The 22880-nt window shown below is 39.0% G+C and overlaps 1 protein-coding gene across 2 annotated transcripts in view; it reads left to right on the plus strand.

Moving 5' to 3' along the window:
* LOC143902529 (uncharacterized) overlaps positions 1-22880 on the plus strand; it is a 183706-nt gene that overhangs the window by 22877 nt on the left and 137949 nt on the right. For both annotated transcript variants that reach the window (XM_077415515.1, XM_077415514.1), the window contains exons 2-3: positions 15365-15554; positions 15900-16084. In XM_077415515.1, coding sequence (XP_077271641.1) covers positions 15365-15554; positions 15900-16084 — 375 coding nt within the window. The remainder of the gene's footprint in view (positions 1-15364; positions 15555-15899; positions 16085-22880) is intronic.

Here is a 22880-nt window from a genome sequence, read left to right on the forward strand (position 1 = left end):
TGGTGTATAATTCGTTTTCCGATTACTGTAACAAACACACACATGCTGGATGATAATGATCAAGATAATGATTAAGCGATTAAGATGGAAACTCAAACGCGAAGATTTCTTTGCATTTTCAAGCGTGTAGAAATTATTTAACAATCTATTAATTTATTTTAACTTAAAAGAAAACTATATGTAAACATACGTAAAAATTTGTCGTAATCGACAAATCGATTTTCGTAATGAGAAACATGTCATTGGACATGTAGCCGCAATTGTTATAATTTATGTCATATTAATTGCTTAGTGTTTCATACTTATCACGTCTGCAAGAAAATCATTAATTACTCGCGTCGTTAATTTCGAAGTCTGTATAAAATATGATTCTGCGAGAAAGAGAAACGATCTTGCGATGTTTGTAATATCATTAACTTTTTTTTATCGCCGAGTTCCATCGACAGCACAGTAGATAAGGAGCGTAGGCTGAATAACTCATACAATATTAATTTCAATATCGATCGGAATCTTTTCTGGAATCGTGAGTAACATGGAGATTGAAAGCGATTATAATGCCTCTCACATGCGAAACGCTCGAAAGTACCGATATAATTATTAAACACACCCATCCGTCTCGCAGAGCAATTATTTTATAATTGCGAAATTGTACTCTCTAATTCCAAAATTTTATCGTTACTTTTCTCCCATAAATATTTCTGTCAGCCGGGACCCTAATTATTCCTTCGCGCGACTACCAATGTTCTCGAATATGCAATATTTTTTCTCGATTATTTCTCACGTTTCGTATTCCGCGTAAGCATCAGGCATATTCATGTCAATCGCGACAAAATGGAAGTAATGCAAATACTTTGCGAATTGCAAGATTGAAGACAAGATCGGGATTATAAAATATCGTCGCTGTGTATTCATTTGTTATATTTACGTTTCAAGTCTTATCTGTCGTAAACGCGACGAATTCGTTTGGCGAAATTTTCAAGTATGATTATTCTACAAAATATCGAAATGGCGCGGTGCGTTGAAATTTTCGTGGAAGCGCTTAGTATTTACGCGATTCAGCGAACAATTCATATGTGTGGCCGTCGCTCGTAAATTTCACACATTCTTTTTTTTCTAACGTGACATTAATTTATCTGCTTTTCTTCTATTCTTTTTTGTCAAAGAAGAGAGTGACTCGATTGATCGCGAGGATTAAATTCGGCGGACAGACTCGCGTTATAAAATGAGACAGTCGTGGATTTTAACGACGAGAAGGGTATCGAATACTTGGCGAGACTCGAGTTTATATGCGCGCGAATCGGGATTCCAGTGCCATTTTCGGAGCACGCACACGCATGTTTCTATATGTGTCACGAAAACGAGTGCCGTCGGGGAGATTAGTCATCGGCAGGATTTTAATGGGCGTCAGCCAATTAAGTCGGCGTCGCGATACGAGACGCAGACCGCGCCGATATACGGACGGCACGACGGACGCCACCGGAACAATTAATCGTCAACACCGACGACAATTACAAAGACACGTGTCAGATGCGTTCGTACGCGCGTACGTATGTATACTTTACGAGAGAATTCTCGAGAATATTTTCCGACGCACCGCGGAATTTGTGCTAGCGGGCAATTAAAATTAGCGTTAGCCAAACGGATTTCTCACGTTGATTTATACGCACTTCATCATCGCATCTTGTCGCAGATCGCATTTTCTGAGCTCACCGTTGCATAAAGACGGAATGTTTGCTATGAGCCGAACAACGTTAAGTACTTTCACGCAGTTCACCTTTTTTCCGTCAAATTGCGAGGCAAATGAAAACGATCGTCGTATAGGCATTCTATGTCAGTAGGTTAGTTATTTGCGTATGTTGATCTTGGTCGCTATGTATATATGCGCTTTTATATTTTTGAGGGGAATGGAAATAAGCAGGAAATTCACGGTATTGCGTTTATCGGGATGACGATATTTAACAAAAACGTTGCGACATTACGTGTACAATTCGTCGCACCAGCCTCGTGTAAATTCCTGTACTTTTCATTTTACGCTCGTGTAGGCTCGATAGGCTTTCTCTTTCTTCCTACGTCGGTCGAGATCGTATCACGTTCTTACACTAAGAGCGTACATCGTAATATCGTATCATAATATCAAGAATGAAAATTAAACGTTACATCGCATTATATTCAATACAAATGTTTATGTAACGTGAAAGCGTTTACGGAATGCATTGGAACTTAATTGAATTGGTAACAGTGCGGTAATAAAATTTAATTTTGTATTTAACGCGTAACGATGTCAAGAACCTCACATTCTTCAAAGATTATAATCAGACAATTTTTTTAAGTTTTCGTAGCTTATGATTCATGTATCCCAAAGTCCATGACAATCGCAAATATGAAACAGAAGTCGGCATAAAAAACGTTTATTAGTGTGTTATTAAATATGTATTGTAGCGGAAACTGAAACGCACCTGCGAGTATATACAGACGAGTATTTCGTTCTCGGTCGACTTTCATCTCCATTTAAGATAATAATACGTTTCTACAAAGATTACCGATTATTTTTTTCTGCATTGATGATGAAATAGAGCATAAACGAAGTCAGAACGTAGGATACCCTTCGCCCTCAATGGTACCTTCTTTTAACGCGCGCATAAAATTTGCATGCTATTAACGAGTTCCCAAATTCCATGCACGCAACGTCAGTCAGTAAGTCAGTCAGTCAGTCAGTCAGTCAGTCAATCCGCCCGTCCGCTCGTCTGTCTTTCGCTTTAAATGTTGGCTCGTTTAAGACCGTGAAACTCATCGGGAACTTTTTTCACGCTTGCCCATTCCCGAACGGCAAATATTTGTATGGTGCCGAGTATTGCCTTCGCGTTTCACGCGACGATCGCCTCGGCATCTAGCATTCGCGAACGAAAGAAACAGTCGGTTCTCGGTCGTAAAGAAAGTACCAGGAAAAAAAGACAAGGCCGTAAGTGCGATAAGTTTTGGCCGGACTTTATCGGCGGGAAGCATCTACCGCTAACAATTCTTCTTAATTTCCACTTCACGGCCAACTTTATCGTCTCGATGCCGAAGCATCGACCTCGGGCTCGTTTGAAAGCGCCGCGTGCTCTCAATGACGAGATCTAGCGCACCTCTATTAAGCTGGACCCCCCACCAACGCAAATCAAGTTCGCACTAGGTCAAAAATTTAGTGCTATTTAGGTGCTAATTAAGTGCCCTAGTTCGAATTTTGGTGCTCGAACCGTTTAGCAGGAAATCGCGTAAAAAATGGGGGGGGGTCCAGCTTGCCATAAAGCTGGACTCCCCCATATCAGAAAATGGTTCTACAGAGAGGATAAGTACACTATAATTTAGTGCTAATTAAGTGCTAATTAAGTGCTCTAAAAAACGATAAAATGTTGACAGATTATAACATTTATTTAAACCATTATATATTGAACACAGAACCGTCGCGGTCGACACTAACACTTAAAAAGATTGCTGCATGAATATATTCGTTACTAAAATGATCGAAAACATATATTTCCCAAATCTGAGTTCATTGCTAACAGTAAAACAATTACAATAATTAACTTAGACCAGCCGTTGGCGCTGAGCACTAAGTTCCGTCATCTGATCGTCTACGAATTAGTTGCTCGCATGATTATAGTATTAAAATAATTCTCAGACATTGTACTTTAAAAGAATATTACGATTCGAATTTAGTGTTAGCAGCTTAGTGTTGAAATTAATTAATTAATCAATACAGCGCGCGCTTCGCGGATAAACTAATTAATTTCAACGCTATACAAGTAGCACTAAATTCGAGTCGTGTTACTTTCATAAAGTACAATGTTTCAGAATTATTTTGGGACCAAAAACACGCGAGCACCTAGGTCTTTGACGATTCTGTAACGAATTATAGAGCGCGGCGCGCGCGTTTCGCGGATAAACTAATTAATTTCAACGCTATGCATCGTCAAAGAATAAGGTGCTCGCGTGATTATGGTCTTAAAATAAACTTGAGATATTGTACTTTAAGAAAATATCACGATTCAAATTTAGTGCTAGCCGCTCCTCTACCTCGCGAAACACAAAATGTAGCGACATATATTGCAAGATTAGCTCTTAAAATTTCTTTAGAAGCACTTCGTTTTATTAATTTATTAAACATATTATATTTTCGGGGTAATAACTATTCCGGAAACCATATAATGATTTGTCAAAGTAATCTTTTGCATTCTCTTATTTCATTAAATACGAACATTATTATATGAGAATTATGAATTTTATTGTTCTCGCGCTAATTTCACAGCGTGCACGGCGATAAACCTACAACGAAATCGCCGATGTCCCGACAAAGGCGAGGGTGCTTCTGTACCTCGCGAGGTGCTTTTCTAATCTTTTCGAGGTGCTTTTTTCGATTTTCTCCGAGTGTTCCGTTCGAGATGAATAGTATTATGTAACATTTACGTATAAGATAAAAACTGATAAATTTTTATCTTCGTGAAGCTAGTATTCTATTTTCAGAATTTGTCTTACGAAATTAACGTACGCAATCTGATCAGTAGTTTACCTCGTGACTATTATATATCTGGCAAATACATCAAGTTTTAGCCTTCACGTCGCAATGGTTAAATAGTGGATTAAACATCACAAGGTTAATATTCTATTTGAGGTGATTCCTCGTAAGGTCAAACTGTTGATAGATCGTTCCCGCGTTATCATATAGCGATGCTTGTGCAGGGCTTTACCGGAATTGATGTGCGGACCGACTTGAAAGATCGACTAATCCGTTATTGCGCGACGAACCCTTTTCTTTTCACATTGGCAATAGCCACGACCGTTAAATCGACACACGCACACACGTGGAACCTCCCACGCGAATCGTCCTTGCCGCCGGCGCGGCGGCGCGTTCGTCTCGCCTTTTTCGTTCAGAGAGGATCATCCTGGTGACCTAGAGAAAGGAGCAGTGGGCGTGCCTTTTTTTACCGTTATCCTCTGGACAATTAATTCGTTTAGTGCTGTGTATCGCCTTAGCTCCGCTATGTAAATCATGTCTCTGCTGTTATCTGCATTTATCTATTGTGATATACATGCGCACTTGCGATTATTTTCTTGACAATTTTCTTCGCCCAAAGGAAGAACTTAAACCGTTTCCATGTTCGATTGAGTTTCCTTTTTCGCAATGTTTTTTTTATTCAACGTTATCATTATCACTGCGCTCGTTTCTTGCGTAACGATTGATTGTAATAATGTTTTTCTTTCTTATAACTTTACAGAGCTATAATAATATAAAAAATGAAAGATCGTATAATTAGAATTTTAGATTAAAATGGAATGCCGCGTTAAGAATAGGTATCCCATATTCTTATATAGCTCCTTCTATATTCAGATATTATCAAATAGAGCTTGTTATATTTCCGTGTGCCAATATGAAAGATGAGAGATCTTTACGAGCTATCGGTCGCGCGAAAAATCTATTTTCGATCGTGTACGAACGGCGCGACGTAACGCAACGCGCGGTTACGTGCTTCGGAATGACGTTTCTTGGAAATTCGCTTTCGACGATGGAGATCAGTGGCCCCTAGCCATTGGGTCAGGCAAATTTAGACACGCCGTGCGCGCACCGCGGTTGTGCGTCTGTTCTTGGCCACGAGATTCACGCGAGCCGAGCGTCGAAAGTGCATCGATGAGATGGACAATGACGTTGAGGTAATGCATCCGCGATCCGCTAAAGCAATCAAACAACACTCAACCCGGTATAAATCGAGAATTGTGGATTTCGCAATGCACATTTCTCTTGAACGGCTAGAAAACCTCACGCCACCACGCCGTTGAGTTGTCGATAATAAACGGTCGAGCGGCGTAACGTATATGCGTGGAATTTGCCATTGATAACACATACAATTCGCCGTCCTTCGATAATCGGAATTTACGGATATAGCCAAACACCCCTCGCCAAACACAGACCATCGCGCGTTCGCGCGCGTTTACAATCTCGTCAAGCTTACGGCGTTAGAGCCATTCTGAATTATAGATCATCGATTGTAGACGGACAATGCACGGAAAAATGCATTTTTTATCGTTATCACTCAGAGAACAAGGTAATCGCGCTGTAGAAGATGATAAAAGAAAGAGAGCGGAAAGAAGAACGTTTTGATGATCCGCGCAGCTTATGAATCATATACGGCCGTGGACGCGCGAACCGAGACGTAAACGGAACTCGTTGCCAAACCGGGCCACGTTGAAATCGTCGTCACGAGGATAATCACCGCCTTCGCAGTTAAGTGTTGTTCACGCTGCTAATCTCGCAACTGCTGTTAGCGCAGAAATACGACAGACACGGTGTGATGATCTGGGGGAGCGGAATTGCCCGTAGGGCTGCATGTGTCCTTAGGAACGAGGTCATAATGCACATCTAGATATGATTCATCTAAGTCTGTCTCAGCTACGAGCTATTATGTGTCAAAATGTCGAGAACGTATACCTATTGTTCTTAAAAAAATGTTTCCGCGCGCGCGTTGCTATATATTCGTTGAGTAGATTGACGTATAGATTTTTATTTAAAATCGTATTTCTATAATATAATTTGAACCTTTAATGGGAATTCTGATTGATACAGTTTATTAATAGATTTTTCAAGATTTCTTTCTTGCTTTACATTTTTAATTTTTAATATTAATATTTTTTTACGCAATATATTTGCAAGTATAATGAATTACTTGCATCAACTTTAATCTGTAATTATTTCTTAATATGTATATTTGTACATATAATAGGAAAAGTAGGAAATACTTTCCAACGTTCTTTTTTTCATGTATTCTTCCTTTATACTTTAATGACTCGTGTATTGTTCTCAATGTATAGAAGCTTCCTACGTCCCTGCATCTATGACTAGATCACATAAAGCGTAAACAGTGTCATTAAGAGCTTTAGCCTCGAAACTTAACTAGCGGAAATTCCGTTGAATCCACGCTTCCCGTCACTCATTTTGCAGGTCACAGCTTTCTACCGAGAAGAATAAAAATTGCTTTATTATCATCGCAGCAAAGTTTCAGTGTGTTAGCTGGTGCAATTTCTAGCACAGGAGAAACTCATATTTTTTCTCTTTCTCTCTCTGCTCAAATTTTATATAGTTCCGGTAAAAATGTAAATTAGAAAAAGCCTTGGACCCACGATAATAACTAAAATGATAATAACCATGGCATGGCATACTATGAAGCATGAAGCACAATATGTTAAATCATAAAAGAATAAAATTAACCTCTTAACATCGTTATATATGAAAAAACATTTTAATTATTAAAATTTTTTAATATACATATGTATCAATATATATCAAACTTGTTTAAATTATAAATTTCTTCCAAGAGTCTATAAATCCTGATGTATCTGCTTAAGTATAGAATCCTTAATATATGTGTAGGTGTGTTTGTGTCACAATTAAATTCTTGATTTTATGGGTTTTTTAATTTTACATATATTTTATTTTACTAAAATATAGAGCCACAACAATTCGTAGAACCTGAATCCTGGATATCTCCCTTGATATAACAGATCCTTAATTTCAGATATAGCTTTAAGAATTCTGTAGCTATTTACTACCATATTTCTATCTTTGATGCCATAAATTCTTAATTCTACGAAGCTTTAGTTCTACAGATCCTTGCCTTTGCATAATACTTCGCAAATCTTTGAATCCTCTCTTATATAAATTATATGTCATATGTATGCGCGATGTCAGTTGGTATATACTTATTTCTCACAATTATTTCAAAATTTTAATTTGAAATTAAAATATCAAAAAAACATCTCATACATTGCGATTGACTTTGATCTCATGCTTAATCTTTCGGTCGAGTGAATAGTTTTCGATTATCGCGGTCACGCTTGCCATTTGAAACGCAAAATTCCACGTTCGTCGAAAATTCTCGTGAAGAAAAATTTCAGTCGAAACGACGTTTTCAGGATCGCGCATGTTTAATGCGACGCGCGCAGCTGAATCGATCGCGCGAGCTGAATGGCGATTTTTCACGCTCGTTCTCACGAATCGGGATCTCTTGTCGTAGTGGTCGGTCGCGGTTCGTTCCGATTCTTAAGCGAAAGGTGCGCGGTTCGGCGAATCGGTTGTTCGGTCGTTCCAACATAGGCGAGGCTTAGAACCTGTACGTATCCACACAACGCGTAAACACTTTTTGTTATTTTCTTAAATACATTGACGGTAGCTTTAAACTTCACACTGGTGGCATGTGGCATGTTAGCGCGACATATGTATACCGTTATTTTCAAAAATGCAGCTTTTTCACTCGAGATCACATCGATTTAATATAGAACTTGATTTATAACATTTATGAAATTGACGTTTAATTAATTTTAATTTTTTAATGTAATTTATTATATTATTTAATTATTTTGTGTAATTTTAATTACAAAACATTGTATTTAATTTTATATAAATTTTCAATAATATTAATTTTTGTGTAAAAAGTGAATGAATCAATTTTTTAGATTAATCTTGATTTTGATACTTGCTTCAAAAACTATACGATTGTACAACCTAACATTCGGTAACAAGCAACAAATTTAACTGGCACATATTTTCTTTTATCCTTACCTCTCTTTAAATTGAAAAAAATATTAACACCTAATTGGTATTCCGTTTTTATATCACACGATTGGCTAAATATAAAATGTGGCGTTCTTCCGTTACGAGCTTTATCAGTGCGTGAAATTAAGCGCATTACGTCAGCGACGTGGCGATATTTTGAAGCGACCTATATTTTATAGACATAACCGTGTATATGTGCGCTCTTACACCGCAGTCCATACCACCTCAGAGTAAAACTATATATAGTTACCCCGAGAATGGCCTTCGTTCTCTCGGTTACACGACGATCGTGGCTCTCGAACTGCTAAAAACCCATATCGGTTATCGACTACGTTTTGGCGAATTCACGTTATTCCGCGCATCTACTCGCCAAGCTAATATAGCAATAAATTACTTTAAAATAGGCAATGAGAAAAAACAAACATGCTTTTGTAATTCAGTATATTTTGCTACAACTTTATTAAAAAGGCTATAAGTTGTTCACAGATATGCTCACGAATTCATCTTACAACTTATCTTGAGTAAAATTTTCTTTACAAGTTATTCATAATTCTGATAGGACTTCTCTTTTTTTTCTAGAAAAATTAAGATTTTACTTTTACATTCTTTTATTTTTTTAAGTACCGCATATCTACTTATAAATCATTTTGCGGAATATTAAGTATTTTTACTCAGATTTGCTTATCTATGATTTATATTTATTTTAATAATCTCGAATGTATAATCTGAGTGCAAATAATGCCTGAAATTTATCGTTCGTGCGATTGGGAGCCTCTGTTTAAGTTCTTACAAGACAAGTGTCACATTATCCCGACGAAGATAACAACATATTGTAGCGAAATACCTTGAGAGAAGTGGGCTCTGTCAGTCAGACAATGTTTATATGAAATAATGTCGGACACACGCTCGACTCGAGTAATCATCTGCCGTGGTCATTCTATTCTAATTCTCCTCCGGCGTGGCTGAATGAATAATGACATCGGAGATGTGATTTACTAAAGTGACAAATTTGACTCCAGTAACGAGCGATGGTGCTTAAGCAACTAGTTGTGCAAGTAGCAGGAGGCACGTACACTGCAAGCGCGTGGTGAACATCGAATGAAAGCTTCTTTAGCTTTTTTATGATGTGCAAAAAATAATGCATTAGTAAAGTTATCAAATACATTGGTAACATAATGAGAACACAGTTTTAAAGAAATTCTGTTCATAAGGGAAAATCTCTTTTTACTTAAAGTTTTTTTGGATTTGTGTAAGTGTTTACTTGTCTAATTGTAAGTATTTTATTTGATATATCTTTAAATATATAACGTTATCTTATTTTATCACAAAACCTGATGATTGTCTAATCGCAATTACGTTGCGATGGGCTGTTCATGCACTTAGATATATGAATTTCTTTGTTAAAACGAAATATCTTGACAAATGGAGTTCTATCGTGTAGTACATTATTCAGTTTATTCCGCACTTGTATTAGCCTTCCGTTAAAAGGAAATGTTAGATACACAATCGTGAAGATTATCGGTCTCTTGCAATATCTACGTGTATCCTATTGCACAAAACGATTAGTGGTTTCTTGTGCATTATCTCGGTGCCTGCAGTTCATCTCCTATTGAAATTAATCGTAACAACCGCTCGATTCTTCCTCTCGATCTCACAATCAGTAACGGTCTTAACAGTCTTGGTCATAATACGTAGATCGTAAAATATTTTTTAAAAGTTTCTAATTCTTAGTAAATGTTTATAAATAATCCAGAATAAAATTTCAGCTATGTATACGATATTTCGAATAGCATTGAAAACATTTAGATCCATTTCAGATTTTCTTATTAGATTGTGTCTTTGTTCTTATCAAGGTTTAATAATAATATAGAAAATAGCCTCATAATTAAGGACACATTGTAGAATCATTTTGATTATTTTAATTGTGAGACTTTTTTCCATACTGTAGGGAATATTTTAGTCTCTAGGGCTTGTGAACATGTCGGGAGTTCTAAATCCACTACTGCTCACGCGAGACAGTCCACTCTCTTCCGTCTCGGCAGAATGCCCTGGCCTGTGATCGATGTAACGACGCTCATTGTCTCGTAATGAGGTTGGGAGGGACAGGATGCCTGTGCATGTGCGTTTCGTATCGAACGAGGCATCACGCGTACACACATGCACACGTACTTGCCTATTAACGCATGGAGATCCATCATCTGTCACGGCGAGCAAGGAGACAAAAAATGGGTTCGATCTGATGAGTTTGCGTACACGCGCGGGTATATCCGTAGAAATTCCGCGGAGCACGCGTCTGCGATCATTGAATTGCGACTGCGGTCGATTATACATGTCATATACACGCGATTCATGCTTGTACGTCATGCACGCGGTGCGTCGATCGCCGTGCTGCATTACGGGGAAAGTGCAACGACATCGACAGGTGATTCACCAAACAATGGAGAGCGATACGTCGAACGGTGCGGCGCGGCGGCGGACTCGCGGATAAATTACAGTTCGACGCGCCGCGCAATGCGATAGTCTCCTTTCGAGCGTATCTTAATTCGAAACGCGAATCTAAGAGATCTTTTCAGCTCGCGAGGAAAATCTTGCAAAATGTTAACCATCGAGAAAAATGCGAGTGCGGTGTCGCCGTTTCACGAATACCAAATCACTGGACCGCGTAATTGGACGAAAAGGCGTTGTGCTGAGAAGAAAGTAAATTCTGGGAGCGAGTCTCATTTCCGGCCAGTCGAAGAACCAAATGAGCCGCATCGTTCATTCGGCACGTCCGCGTCCGATTGTTACTTTTATCTCTCTCAGATACTCGAATCTTTTTACCAAGGATACTGATAATCTTGTTTTGTCATTTTAAATTTAATTTAAAAAACCGGTGAAAATGTCAGCTGCGGTCGGTGTTATAACGATCGATGCCGATCGGTCATCGTGCTTTAGTTCCATTTTGTCGTAACTTGATTTTTAAACGGTTCGTAAGAAGACAATTTACTCTATTGGCAACCTGTCTGTTTAATATACGCAAATAGTGATTTTGGTTATATATTGTAATAAATATATTAGCAAAAAATTTATACATTTTTACTGGGCAAATACGTTTGTCAAATGCAGCTGCTTAGTGTTTGATTTCCCCTTTCTAATTTATGCAAAGCTAATCTTTATGCAATACTAATCTTTAAAATAAAAATTATCTTTTAATGACATACATATATGTACTACTTCTATTTTATGTTTTTTTTTTAATCGATGCGCGGTAATCATATAATCGTAATTCTTATATACTTTGAAGTTTTGATCAAACAGTCCTGTAGAAAGATGATATTTTTTACTTTAATTTATTTTTGACTGATTACGATGTTTGAGATCTTCTTTTGAGACGACTCACACGCACGATGTTCAAATTTGTATTAGCGTCATTATTCTCTCGATTCTTATACTCGCGGAAAGAAGGAGAAGAAAATAGAAAAGCTGTAAGTGCTCGAAAAAAGATCGTTGAATAAAAAGAGGATCGAAGAAAGATGGAAGGAAAAGAAAAAAAGAGACAGAAAGAAACGGTGCATGGGATGTAAGAGCCATGCACATTGGAGTGAGGGAGAGACCGGTATAATTATGCAATTTAGATTCAGCTTTACGATTCCGGTTTGGCTTTATTAAAAGCGAGAGTGGACGCGCGCCGCGCCGCGGTCTCCTCTCTCCGATCGACTACGTACACGCGTGTGTGTCGCCAAGGGAAGGGATAACGCGTTCTCCGCATAAATACAGCATCGGAGAATCCCGCGAGGACATTACTTCGCGAGATGTTGCCAGGAATCTTTCCGACGACGCACGTTATACCTACTCGCGAATTTGGCAAATTCGCACATTATCTTATTTTTTAAATGAGAATTTTTGGAAAGAATTACAGTTACATATTTTGCAAGCACATGTAATGTAGCATGAGAATATTCAAAAGAGATAGTGTATATTTCGATAGCGAGATGAGAATCGAATAGGTATAGCGTTAAGCAGTCGGACTGTAACGCAAGTCACAAATAACTAGATAGAGAAAATATGTACCTCAATTTTCTTCTGTCGCGAATACGAAATGACTTACGATTCAATGACTCATCGTCGTTTTAACGAGTTCAATGCTGTCACAGACAGGGTCATGGATGACCACGACACTTTCGCCGATATCGTGGGAATCATTAGTGACTGGCAGTAATGTAGCGAGCCTCAGACGTGTTGAACGATATTTTAACACAATGGACTCTTTTATATGATTAGTTAATTTATTATTGTAATATTTTCTTCAAATTTTGTAGATATTATTTTAATTGCCTCGAAATTTTGATTACGAAACAAACAAATCATTATGTCACAGTTCTCATATATAGTATGACATTAATATGAATAATTTTATGTTTTTATGCGGTTAATAGATACTAATTGATTGTGTAGCTTATAATTAATTCTTTTCCGTAAATGTAAAGTCACGCGATACTCGCGCAACGTGTGAAATATATTAACGGCTCAAAAATAAACATGTATGCGAATACACAGGGATTAGAAAATTACCACGAAGTCCGTTACAACGGCGTGACGGCGCGAGCGCTAATTAATACGGCTCTCTTAACGGTGACCCGTTTCGCGTTATTATATCTGTCTGAACCTGGCCGGAAAAAATGCGCCTATCTTCATTACGTATTATATATGCAAATCGGGGAAAAACGCTGAATGCCTGAATCGCCTACAACCCGATTAAAACGATGTGTTTTAAGTGTAAGCTTCCTTACTGCCGGATTCCGCTGAATCATATCGATCGTATCGTCGATCCTGCGGGGATCATGCGATCGTAACATATTATTTTCTTTAATCTGCCCTGCCCCGACGTGAAATGACGATTATTCGAAATTTTGAACATAAAAGGAATTTGAGTGAGAAAATATTGCATTGAAATATAAACAAAATATCGGAAATATATGAACTTGATTCCAAGATAACTGGAGTCGAACAAATTTAAACGTTGACTTGGACGTAAGCAAAAGATACGTAATCCCAAATCAACTGTACAGTCTTTTTCTCCAAATTAGGTAAACTATATCGATGTATGAAGTTCATAGATGTCACAAACTATATCGTAGATCTTCAAAATCTGGTAACGCTTTAATAATTCTGCTATTATAGCAATCATCGCTATATCGCTAAAACAATATTAAATTGCATTATTGCGACGCGTTGGGGGATCGCGATAATCGCCATCGATAAGGTTACTCGTAAGGTCGTAAACTAAGGCTGGGTGGGCAACGAGCAACGGTAATGCAGCGGAATTACATTCCCGTTTTTCATCGTATCGATTAAAATGCTCTGGCTTCATTCGTTTAATTACGATCACGAAAATGGTCGCGTGGTTTGTTGTGACATAGGAAACGACGTGTCGACCTGGCCTTCGATTTCCAGTATCACATTATGTAACGGTAGTATAATCCCGCGGCATCTATACGTGATATTAGGGTTGGAGACTTGTCTGTTATTACAGTTATGTATAGAAGTATTCGTAAATTTAACTTCCAGTGCCATGGTTTTGTAAAAGTTGAAGAAATAACTCATACATAAAATTTAAGAAGAAAATAACGCATACTTCAATTAATATTTATAATTTTCAACTTTTTAATGATAATTTGATGAAAAGCAAAAAAATTATCAGTGATGGAAACATTTCTGAAATTGTCTTATTTCCTTTTTTACTGTTATTTTGCACAAGATATTTTTTAAAGTTTTAAAAATCATTGGTTCTAGAGGAACAGCAGTTCTGTCGAAAAAAAAAAAACGAACTTTGATTTGTCGTTTCTATGAAAAATATATGTACATTATACATACAATAGGAATACGTAATACGATTACCTATTTGAATATCGTACAATGACGCATGATGATGCACGTTTAAAGATTCGAAAGAGTTCATTTGCACTTTAACAAGCTATTTTAGTTTCAACTGACAACTCCACCACCTCTAGATCGTTAAATCGTGGATTTACTGTGTAAGAAAACAACTGTACCTCCGCACCGCGTCTTGCACGTATGTCGGAATTTCTGAAGAATTCGTGCGAATTATGACCAGACAATTATCGTATTATACATATTCATGCTTGATGTAACGAATGTTCGGGGAGTCGCCCCGTGTACAATTTGGTGGACCACGAGGGGCCAGCGAAAGGTCAACGCACGATCTTTTGCTTTCGGGTTCTCGAAATTTATTTGATCCCCCTTCGCGCTGCGCCACTCGCATTGTCAGACCGTAAATATCGCGCGGACCCGGTTTAATTATGCGCTGTTTTCGCGTTCCTCAACCGAGATTTCAGTGATTAACCCGCTGGGGCTACCGTGCGAAGTTATGGGATGTCCGTCTCCGACGCTTTTTACGAGGCGAGCGTTCCCCTGTGTAATTAGGACATTCCGAACTTTTCGTCTCGCGAGATCTTTTCTTCGTACAAAGGAAATTTTATCAAATCAATTTTGCACAGATCATTTAATTTTCTAACACATTTGACAGAATATGTTTTTGTTATTTCGGCTGTTTTTAGATTTTGTTAATTTATGTGTCATTTGCCGTGAAATATAACTGTTCTATTAATTATAATTATATATATTTAGAAGAGATATAGATAATAAATATAAACTTTTAGCGTCGTCTTCATTTATTTGAGTGTAATTGTGGTTGAATAAAAAAGAAAGTTCCGACGATTTGATTCAAGAGCATAGTTAACGAAGTTCTCGTTTGATAATTTTTTTTATTATTAATTACAGTTATCAGCCTCGTCGCCTGGAGCTATTTCTTCCGTGGTTGCTCCGATACTTTTGAAATATCGAGTTTGCAGACCTCGATTGCTGCTTGCTGGATCAAGGGCCGAGGTTGATCCCGCGGCCGACGTAGCCCTCTTGCATGGCGAAGTTCTACTTATCGAAGATTCTGCAAGGCAATTCGATGCAATTGGAGGTAATTAATCCTAGTCTTTTCATATTTTATACAACCTGTATTCTTTAATGTGAAGAAATTATATGAAGCTAGAAAAATGAAGTTTGTTAAATGACTTAAGATTCTATTAAAATGATTAAAACCTACAATATATAACATTCGTCTAATTATAGTTTACATAATTGCTTAGAGTCTGATTATCTGACGTTGTTCGTCAAAAAATTGTGCTCATCTACAATATCTAAATTATATTTATAACGATAAATTTATACAAATTTACAATAACATTTTACTCCAAAGTGAGAGGAAACATCGTTTGCAGGTATCATAATTGTATAACGAAATCGAAATGGAATTGTTTCGCAGATACAGATCGCAGGTACAGGGCTACAGAGAAGTTGTTACACGCGGAAGAAGAGTATCGCGAAGCATTGTGTAGTGCCAAAGAATTATACGCGCGCCCGTTGGCACGGAGTTACCCCGAGTTTCGCGATGTTATCTTTCAACCCCTCGCAGATCTGTCGCGAGTCAGCGCGGAGCATTGCCAGAGGGTGAGTCAGCAATTATGCTACAATGCAAATTTTATATGTATATTGAGTTCGAGGCGTTATATAAAATTGCGAGAGAACTTTGACAGAAATATTGAATCCTAAAATATCCGAAAAAAATACAAGTAAGAGTGCAAGATCTACGGTTTGCGTTGTACGTTACTGAACGCGTGTGCGTTCTTATCGACGGACTAGAGCTCGAGCGAACGAAAAGCACATTGAGCAACTCCGTGGAAGATGGCGGCACATGAACTGACTTACCTTGCTTACACACCTGTTGCTTCTGTGAAGCACCTTGCCTTTCTCCGTCCATCGTATGTCGCAATTGGTAGCGCGAGTCACCAGTGGTAGCGCAACTTTTCCGAGAGAAAGACAGAAAGTATGACAGAGAGGACGCTAAATAGTCAAATGTAAACTGCGATAAGTCAAACACATAGATATAGATATTATTGGTCTTTCCTCCCCTGTTAGGATCGATATTTTTTAACGACAATTTGAGGAAGCAAAAATGAAGCATCTCTCGATATACATATACAGTTTTAATATTAATAAATACTTTATTGATCGAACTTTGAATTAAAATTCTAATAAAACGAAATTCACATAAGATTAAACGAAAGTAGAAAATTTAACAACACTTCTGATGTTAAATCTCCGTAAGAGTCTATTTTTACTCGTTTATTATTGAAGAACTACATCGATACTTCGATATGGAAACCATAGTCGAGAGAAAGTATACAACTTTATAAGGCAGAAATGAATCCTATGATCTGCCTACTTATTTGTCTTATTTAAACGTAATATATAGTTATAATATTATTATAGAAATAATCTGGTAATGTCTATTTAAATTATAGTTCATCTCGTGTAGATTATTTCTTTCAAATAAGAAAATATTAACTGCAGCCTACGGCTATATTTTTCAAGAATATAAAGCCAGCTTGATAACAAAAATCTTTGAATTCGATAATTTTCTGTCATTTCTTATTTTTATTCGAACGTGCGCGAATCAATAAATAAAAATTCGGTTTCGTGGGTCCAGAGCGATAACGATTCGCGTGTTTTCTGAAAGTACGATCGATAACTATGACAACGCGTATACGAATGTACGCTGATAAACGGATGCGATTTCTGACACGGCCCGAGGCCAGGCACGTATCGGGTCGCATTCAGCAGCGGCAACAGCAGTAGGATTCAGGCGACGGTGGACGTGTTTTCTTTAGGGCTGATGACAATAAAGAGAGGATGCCTGTCCTTCGGATGTAAACGCAAAGCCGCGCCGGCGGAGAGCCGGCTAACGAGTCGGGATGAGCGATGACGGTGGTTAGCACCCTCATAAATATTGACTTTCACAAGACGACGAGCGGCGTACGTACGCGTATGGTACTCGGGTCTCGGGTCTCGAATCGCGGCGACGGCACTACCTTCGAGGCTGTGTGCAGCGTGCACCTCGCGCGAGCAACAGCCTCGTAAAGTGAAAAACGTCCGCGGCGCGGAGATCGTTGCGCGGGATTCGCGAGGCGAAACCGAAGGGTGGAAACGCCTACCTTCTTTATTCTGTGCTCTCAACATCGCGGCCATCAATAACAAAGTTGCCGTGCAAGCTGCAAAAACGCTGCAAAAATCGGATTTGATCTTCCCTCGCGGTGAATCGTGTTCCTGTATCGAGAAAGATTATTGCGGGCCGCCGGATATTAATTGTAGCGACTTACGATCTCCTACGCTACGTTCGTTTTATTTCCCTCCTGACTCGCCTGGCCGGAGTGACGTTGACCTTGCCGCTGCCGTTCGCGGAGATGATAATTTCGAGAGAAAAATCCCGCTGAGATGGGGGATGCTACACGCGACCTTCATTCCCGTGACTGGCCAACTTTCTTTTGGGGCGAGCGTCGTGATTAAGACACTATCTTTGCCGCAGACTCAACTTTTCTGGGGCATCGTAATCGACAGATCGGATCTGTCGAGACTCGATCCTCGAAGTTACGGCCGACTTGACTCGTAAATACTAGCAATAATGAGAACAATCGTAACAATAATAATAACAACAAATATTATAGCTATATTAGCAGTTAAAGATAATTGCTTTTGGCGTTAATAATATTCCCCTACGATTCAGATGCGTGTGTATCAGATAGCGTATGATAACATAGCGCAAATACGATTTTTATTTGTTTGCTAATTAAGTAATATTTTTTTGAATTTACGTTTAAAATCATTACATATATATTATTAAGTCAAATATTTATAGCGTTGAGCTTTCTTTTAAGCTAAAGCAAAGCGGTAACTTGTTGCGCAACAATAATGACTTACATATATATCAAAAGATATCGATCAATGAATAAGCGTAGCACGATGCTCGTGTAATAAAGCGACGTCTTAACTCGATGGAATTTCGGACGGCCGAAACTGGTTTATCTCTGGTCGAAGGAAGCGCAAGCCGTGTTTTGTATTTCGCGTGGAGATTTACCGCGGAACGTTTACCGAATTTTAGTGCCATAAAAATAGTATTGCGGGTTGCGGGTTGCGGGTTGCGGGTTTCTCGACGCGATACAAAAGCGCGCGGCCCGAACCGCAGGTTAATTAGCGAAAACGCTCGGGATCGTTCTCGCCGTTCTCGAGGAGGGCATCACGACCAATCTTTCCCGTCTTCGTCCCGTACGCGTCGCTCGCTTCTTCTCGACGCGCTCTTTTTATTCAGAACCCGTTGCCTGCTCCTCATCGCGGCCTGCGCCGCTGCAATTTCACTTTGGAGGCACCTCGCGGTCACCCAGAGGGCAATTAGAAGCAATCGCGCGCATCTGGAAGGCGAGGGAGAGACGCATATCTATCTTTCTTCGTCCCTCTTTTCGTCTCTTCCTCCTTTTCTTTATCCTCTTCCTCTTCTTTTCTTTTTTGTTCTTCGGTAGACACGCGAATAACAAAGGTGCTTCTACTTTATTTGTCTCTTCAAGCAGCTTCAAAAAGATTCTTCCTGTGGAGGTGGGACTGTTGATCCTTTCGGTGTTGTTTCCTTAATCTTTCGCGGTACTATGTCAGGAGATAAACACGTCGATGTAGAAGTTGTTTAAATCAATTCTTGAGATTGGGACACTTATATATTCATATATATAATTCTTTAATATAAATACGTTTAAGATTGAATAAGAAGAAATTACAATTTGCTATTTAAGTTAATCTTGCTACATATTACAGTAAATTGTTACAAAAAATTACTTTCTGATAAGTTTAACTTTTTTTTAATGTATGCATCATAAACAAACGTTCCAGTTAAAGAAGTTGTATTATTACTATACGGTAGCTCGGATAATAAACATATCGAAACGATTTTTCTCGACAAGTAGAAACAGTCTGAGTATGCGAGGTTCAAGCGAGCCCGATAATGATCTCCTGAAGAGAATTTTAATAAGAGCGGTTCAAAGTTTCGTTAGCTCTTCGTCAAAAAAGAAGTTTCGATCGAAGTGAGCGGCTTTTTTTCGTCGAATCCGGCGTGCTTGGTTGACGTTTGACCGACGAGTCCATGCCATGCAGAATTTTGAAGAGATAAAGGAAGAGACAGACGTACAGCCGATGGTGCTCTTTGTCCTGATCTCGCTGGTTGCGTCGCCGCTGTCGTAAATTACGTTTTTGCTCATCGCAACGCAATGTTACGGCAGTCGCGGTCGGTCGTTGCCGGTGGTGCAATGGAGAGGAGCTTAATATACGACGGCTTCCGCGCGATGCAGGTGCGTCGCGCGAGAAACGCGCGCTAGCTGCCGCGCCGTTCCGCGAGAATGCGGCGCGACGCGTCATCCGGAGACCAACGCCCTTCTACGTCGTTTGTATTTTTGCGAGCATGCGGCGATTAACTTATTTACCGCGGCAGCGCGCAGCGGCAGCGGCAGCGGTAATTAATTCGCCTGGGAATCGTAGTTTCAGGAAATCGGTCGGGCAGAGATTACGCGCCGCGATGCGCGATTCGCGTTCGCACGTTTTACCTCCTCACCTCGCGCACATCCGGAGTAGATCAAGTAACGCACGAGTTAACCGTTTATTGAGTTTGCGCCAGTACCATCGTTCAATTTTTCTGTTAATCTTTTGATTTTTACAACCGCAATCTCACGAAAAAGTGACTAAAAGTATACTTTTAATCACGATTTAATGTATTCTTGTTTTTAAATAATTTAAATTTTTTGTGACAATTTAGTATATATTGGCAGATTTTATTCCTCATTTTTTCTTCTTCAGATTTTTTTAATGAAAGCATTAAAAAAAGGAGTTAATGACTCAAAGATTATTTAACAAAACAAATTGCAGTTAATATAAGGGTCGTTAAAGACTTAACGGATTGCATTTATCTCATGGAAAGCTGGTGAAACTGAGCGTTTAAAAAAATTGATAAAATTACGGGCGAACGAATGAAAAATCTGCGCGCTGCACCATCAGGCCGGTCGAAGGTGGACGGGCACCGCACCTGCAGGGCAATGCCTCCTCTTCGTCGGTCAGAGCGCGCGAGAATGTGAAAGCTGCACTTGAAACCGGCGGTTTTGCACCGAGCGCGATGACGCGTTTTGCCCGGATCGCTCTTCTTGCGGCCCGTTGTCAGAAAATTGCGGCGAGAGCCGACCAACGGGTTTCCGTGTTTCGGAAATCGTACACGTAGCGAAACAAGGCGAGACGAGGCGAGGCGAGGCGGGGCGGGCAAACGTTCCAGTCGCTGATCAATCCCATCAGTGAACCTTGACCCACCAGATTTGTTTGGAAGCACATCCACTTCGTCGCGGTGAGAAATCGATTCTTGTTTTTGGAGCGCGATGAATTAGCGATTCGCCTAGAACGCACGATTGCCCCTCGTCAATGTCACACTTTGACCGAGTTTCTTTTTCGATCGGTTCACAGTTCTGTCACGACCTTAAATAATCTTAATCAGAACCTATACCTATATTGAAGAGATCACAAGGTCTTTATCGATTAATCTAGGCATTTTTTATGCAGTTGAGAATTTGATACATGTTTGCGTTCATATAAATTTTTGAAGTATTTGTTATCATTGTTTCAATATTGTTTGATAATATCTGCATAATTTTAATAATTTCACGAAATAGATTATAATAAGGAAGGTTGCAAGAGTAAGGTATCGTATTCTCTCTAATCAACTTGATATTTATTTTTAAAATGTTATTTAATGACGATTTTTGTCCAATTACAAAGTATAAAAACGATAATTGAGTGCCGCAATTCATATTCGATTTTAAGAAATTGACTAGACCGCGAGTTAGAAACACGTGTGTAATTTTATTTTTATTAAAGCGATGCTCGCTGCAATCGATCTCGTTTTTTCGCGCATTTTCTTTCCGTTTGTAGTAAAAAAAAAGAGATATTGCGCAGTGGAAAGTGGAACACCTATGGGAGATGAGAAAAAGGGTTGGGTGTGTATTTCAAGAAAGTGGATGGTCATCGTCGTGGCGTTTATCGTGAAAGTGAACGGGGATACCGGCTTGCCCGGAATGGTTTCGATTTCATCGTCTAGAATCTTATTTTTTATACAGGAGAGAGATGCGGGGACAGGCATTTCTCAGAATTCAATTTCTACTTGTTGACGCACATCGGCAATCCTTTTAAGCCTAAATTTGGCTACTTGTCTTTTGCAAGATATCAAGTTATACTTTTAAGTATTTTACTCGTGTAAACTACTTAACATTTTTTACGATCTTATAAATTATTTTAGGTCGTATAAATATAGTAAATCTCGCATATTTTACCGAAATATTTTATAACAGAGATAAAAACTGTAAAGAAACATTTTTTTTTACGTTTTAGCAGCAGAACTTTTTCGTAAATCGTCACACACATGAGTATATAAAATAGCAATAGATGTTCTCCTCAACTGCCGAGCCGTCAGGTTTCCGTCCTGTGTTGCCAATGCGAGGTTAATGATCCAATTGCTAATAATTAACGTAGATTGAAAGCGGCACGTCCAAAGACCTCCGTCGTTTCCTTATTTACTGGCAACGACACTATCTCGTCGCCGGCTGCCGAGACAGACCGTAAAGATGCTTTCAAACGGCACCGCGGCACGGAAATTTCATATACCCTTAATACGCTGGTTAATACGCTGAATCTGCTTACAATACAACAATCCTTTTATTATTATTTTCTCGATTTTTTTCTCGATCAGTCGCAAGCTTATAAAGATTATCCGAGATCATGCGAAAGTATACATCACGTTGGTCATCTCGGAAGGTAGAAAGTTTAATAACCCGATCCTCTGCCCGCCTTCGTCTGGATTATTAGTCGCCACACCGACAAAGAAATTCCATTCGTTAGATTATGTATATCATAACGCGAGCTTTTAGTGTGGGGATAAGGAAGCGGCTGGGAATGCAACTGTAGAAAGAAACTGGGCAAGAGGTATAAGGTATAAAAAAGATCCATCGCCGGAAGGCTTAATCGCACCTTCGGTGCCGCGCCTTTTAGCGACGACATTTATTTTTAACGCGCCTTTACCATCGTGGACGAGGCTTTGGGGAGCCAACGGAGAAGACCCGACGACAGTATCGAAAAAATGATAAATGTCCCTATTCGACGACTCGTCCGGCGTGTCCCGCATCGCTAATGGGACCATCCTTATCATTTTTGCGAGAGTCGTCAACTTTTTATTTTATTTTATTTTTTAACCGTTTGTAGGACAAAACCTTGGAGAGAATGAAAAATGAGCTATTTTATATTCTTCGTTCCTCCTTTTCTTGGAAGCTAGGTTGGGTTCACAAAAGAAATAATAGGAAATTGTTATTCCTCGGTCATATATAAAAGATTATTGCTT

This window comes from Temnothorax americanus, unplaced genomic scaffold (assembly GCF_048541705.1).
Source record: "Temnothorax americanus isolate GAGA-0224 unplaced genomic scaffold, ASM4854170v1 Scaffold4, whole genome shotgun sequence".
NCBI lineage: Eukaryota > Metazoa > Arthropoda > Insecta > Hymenoptera > Formicidae > Temnothorax > Temnothorax americanus.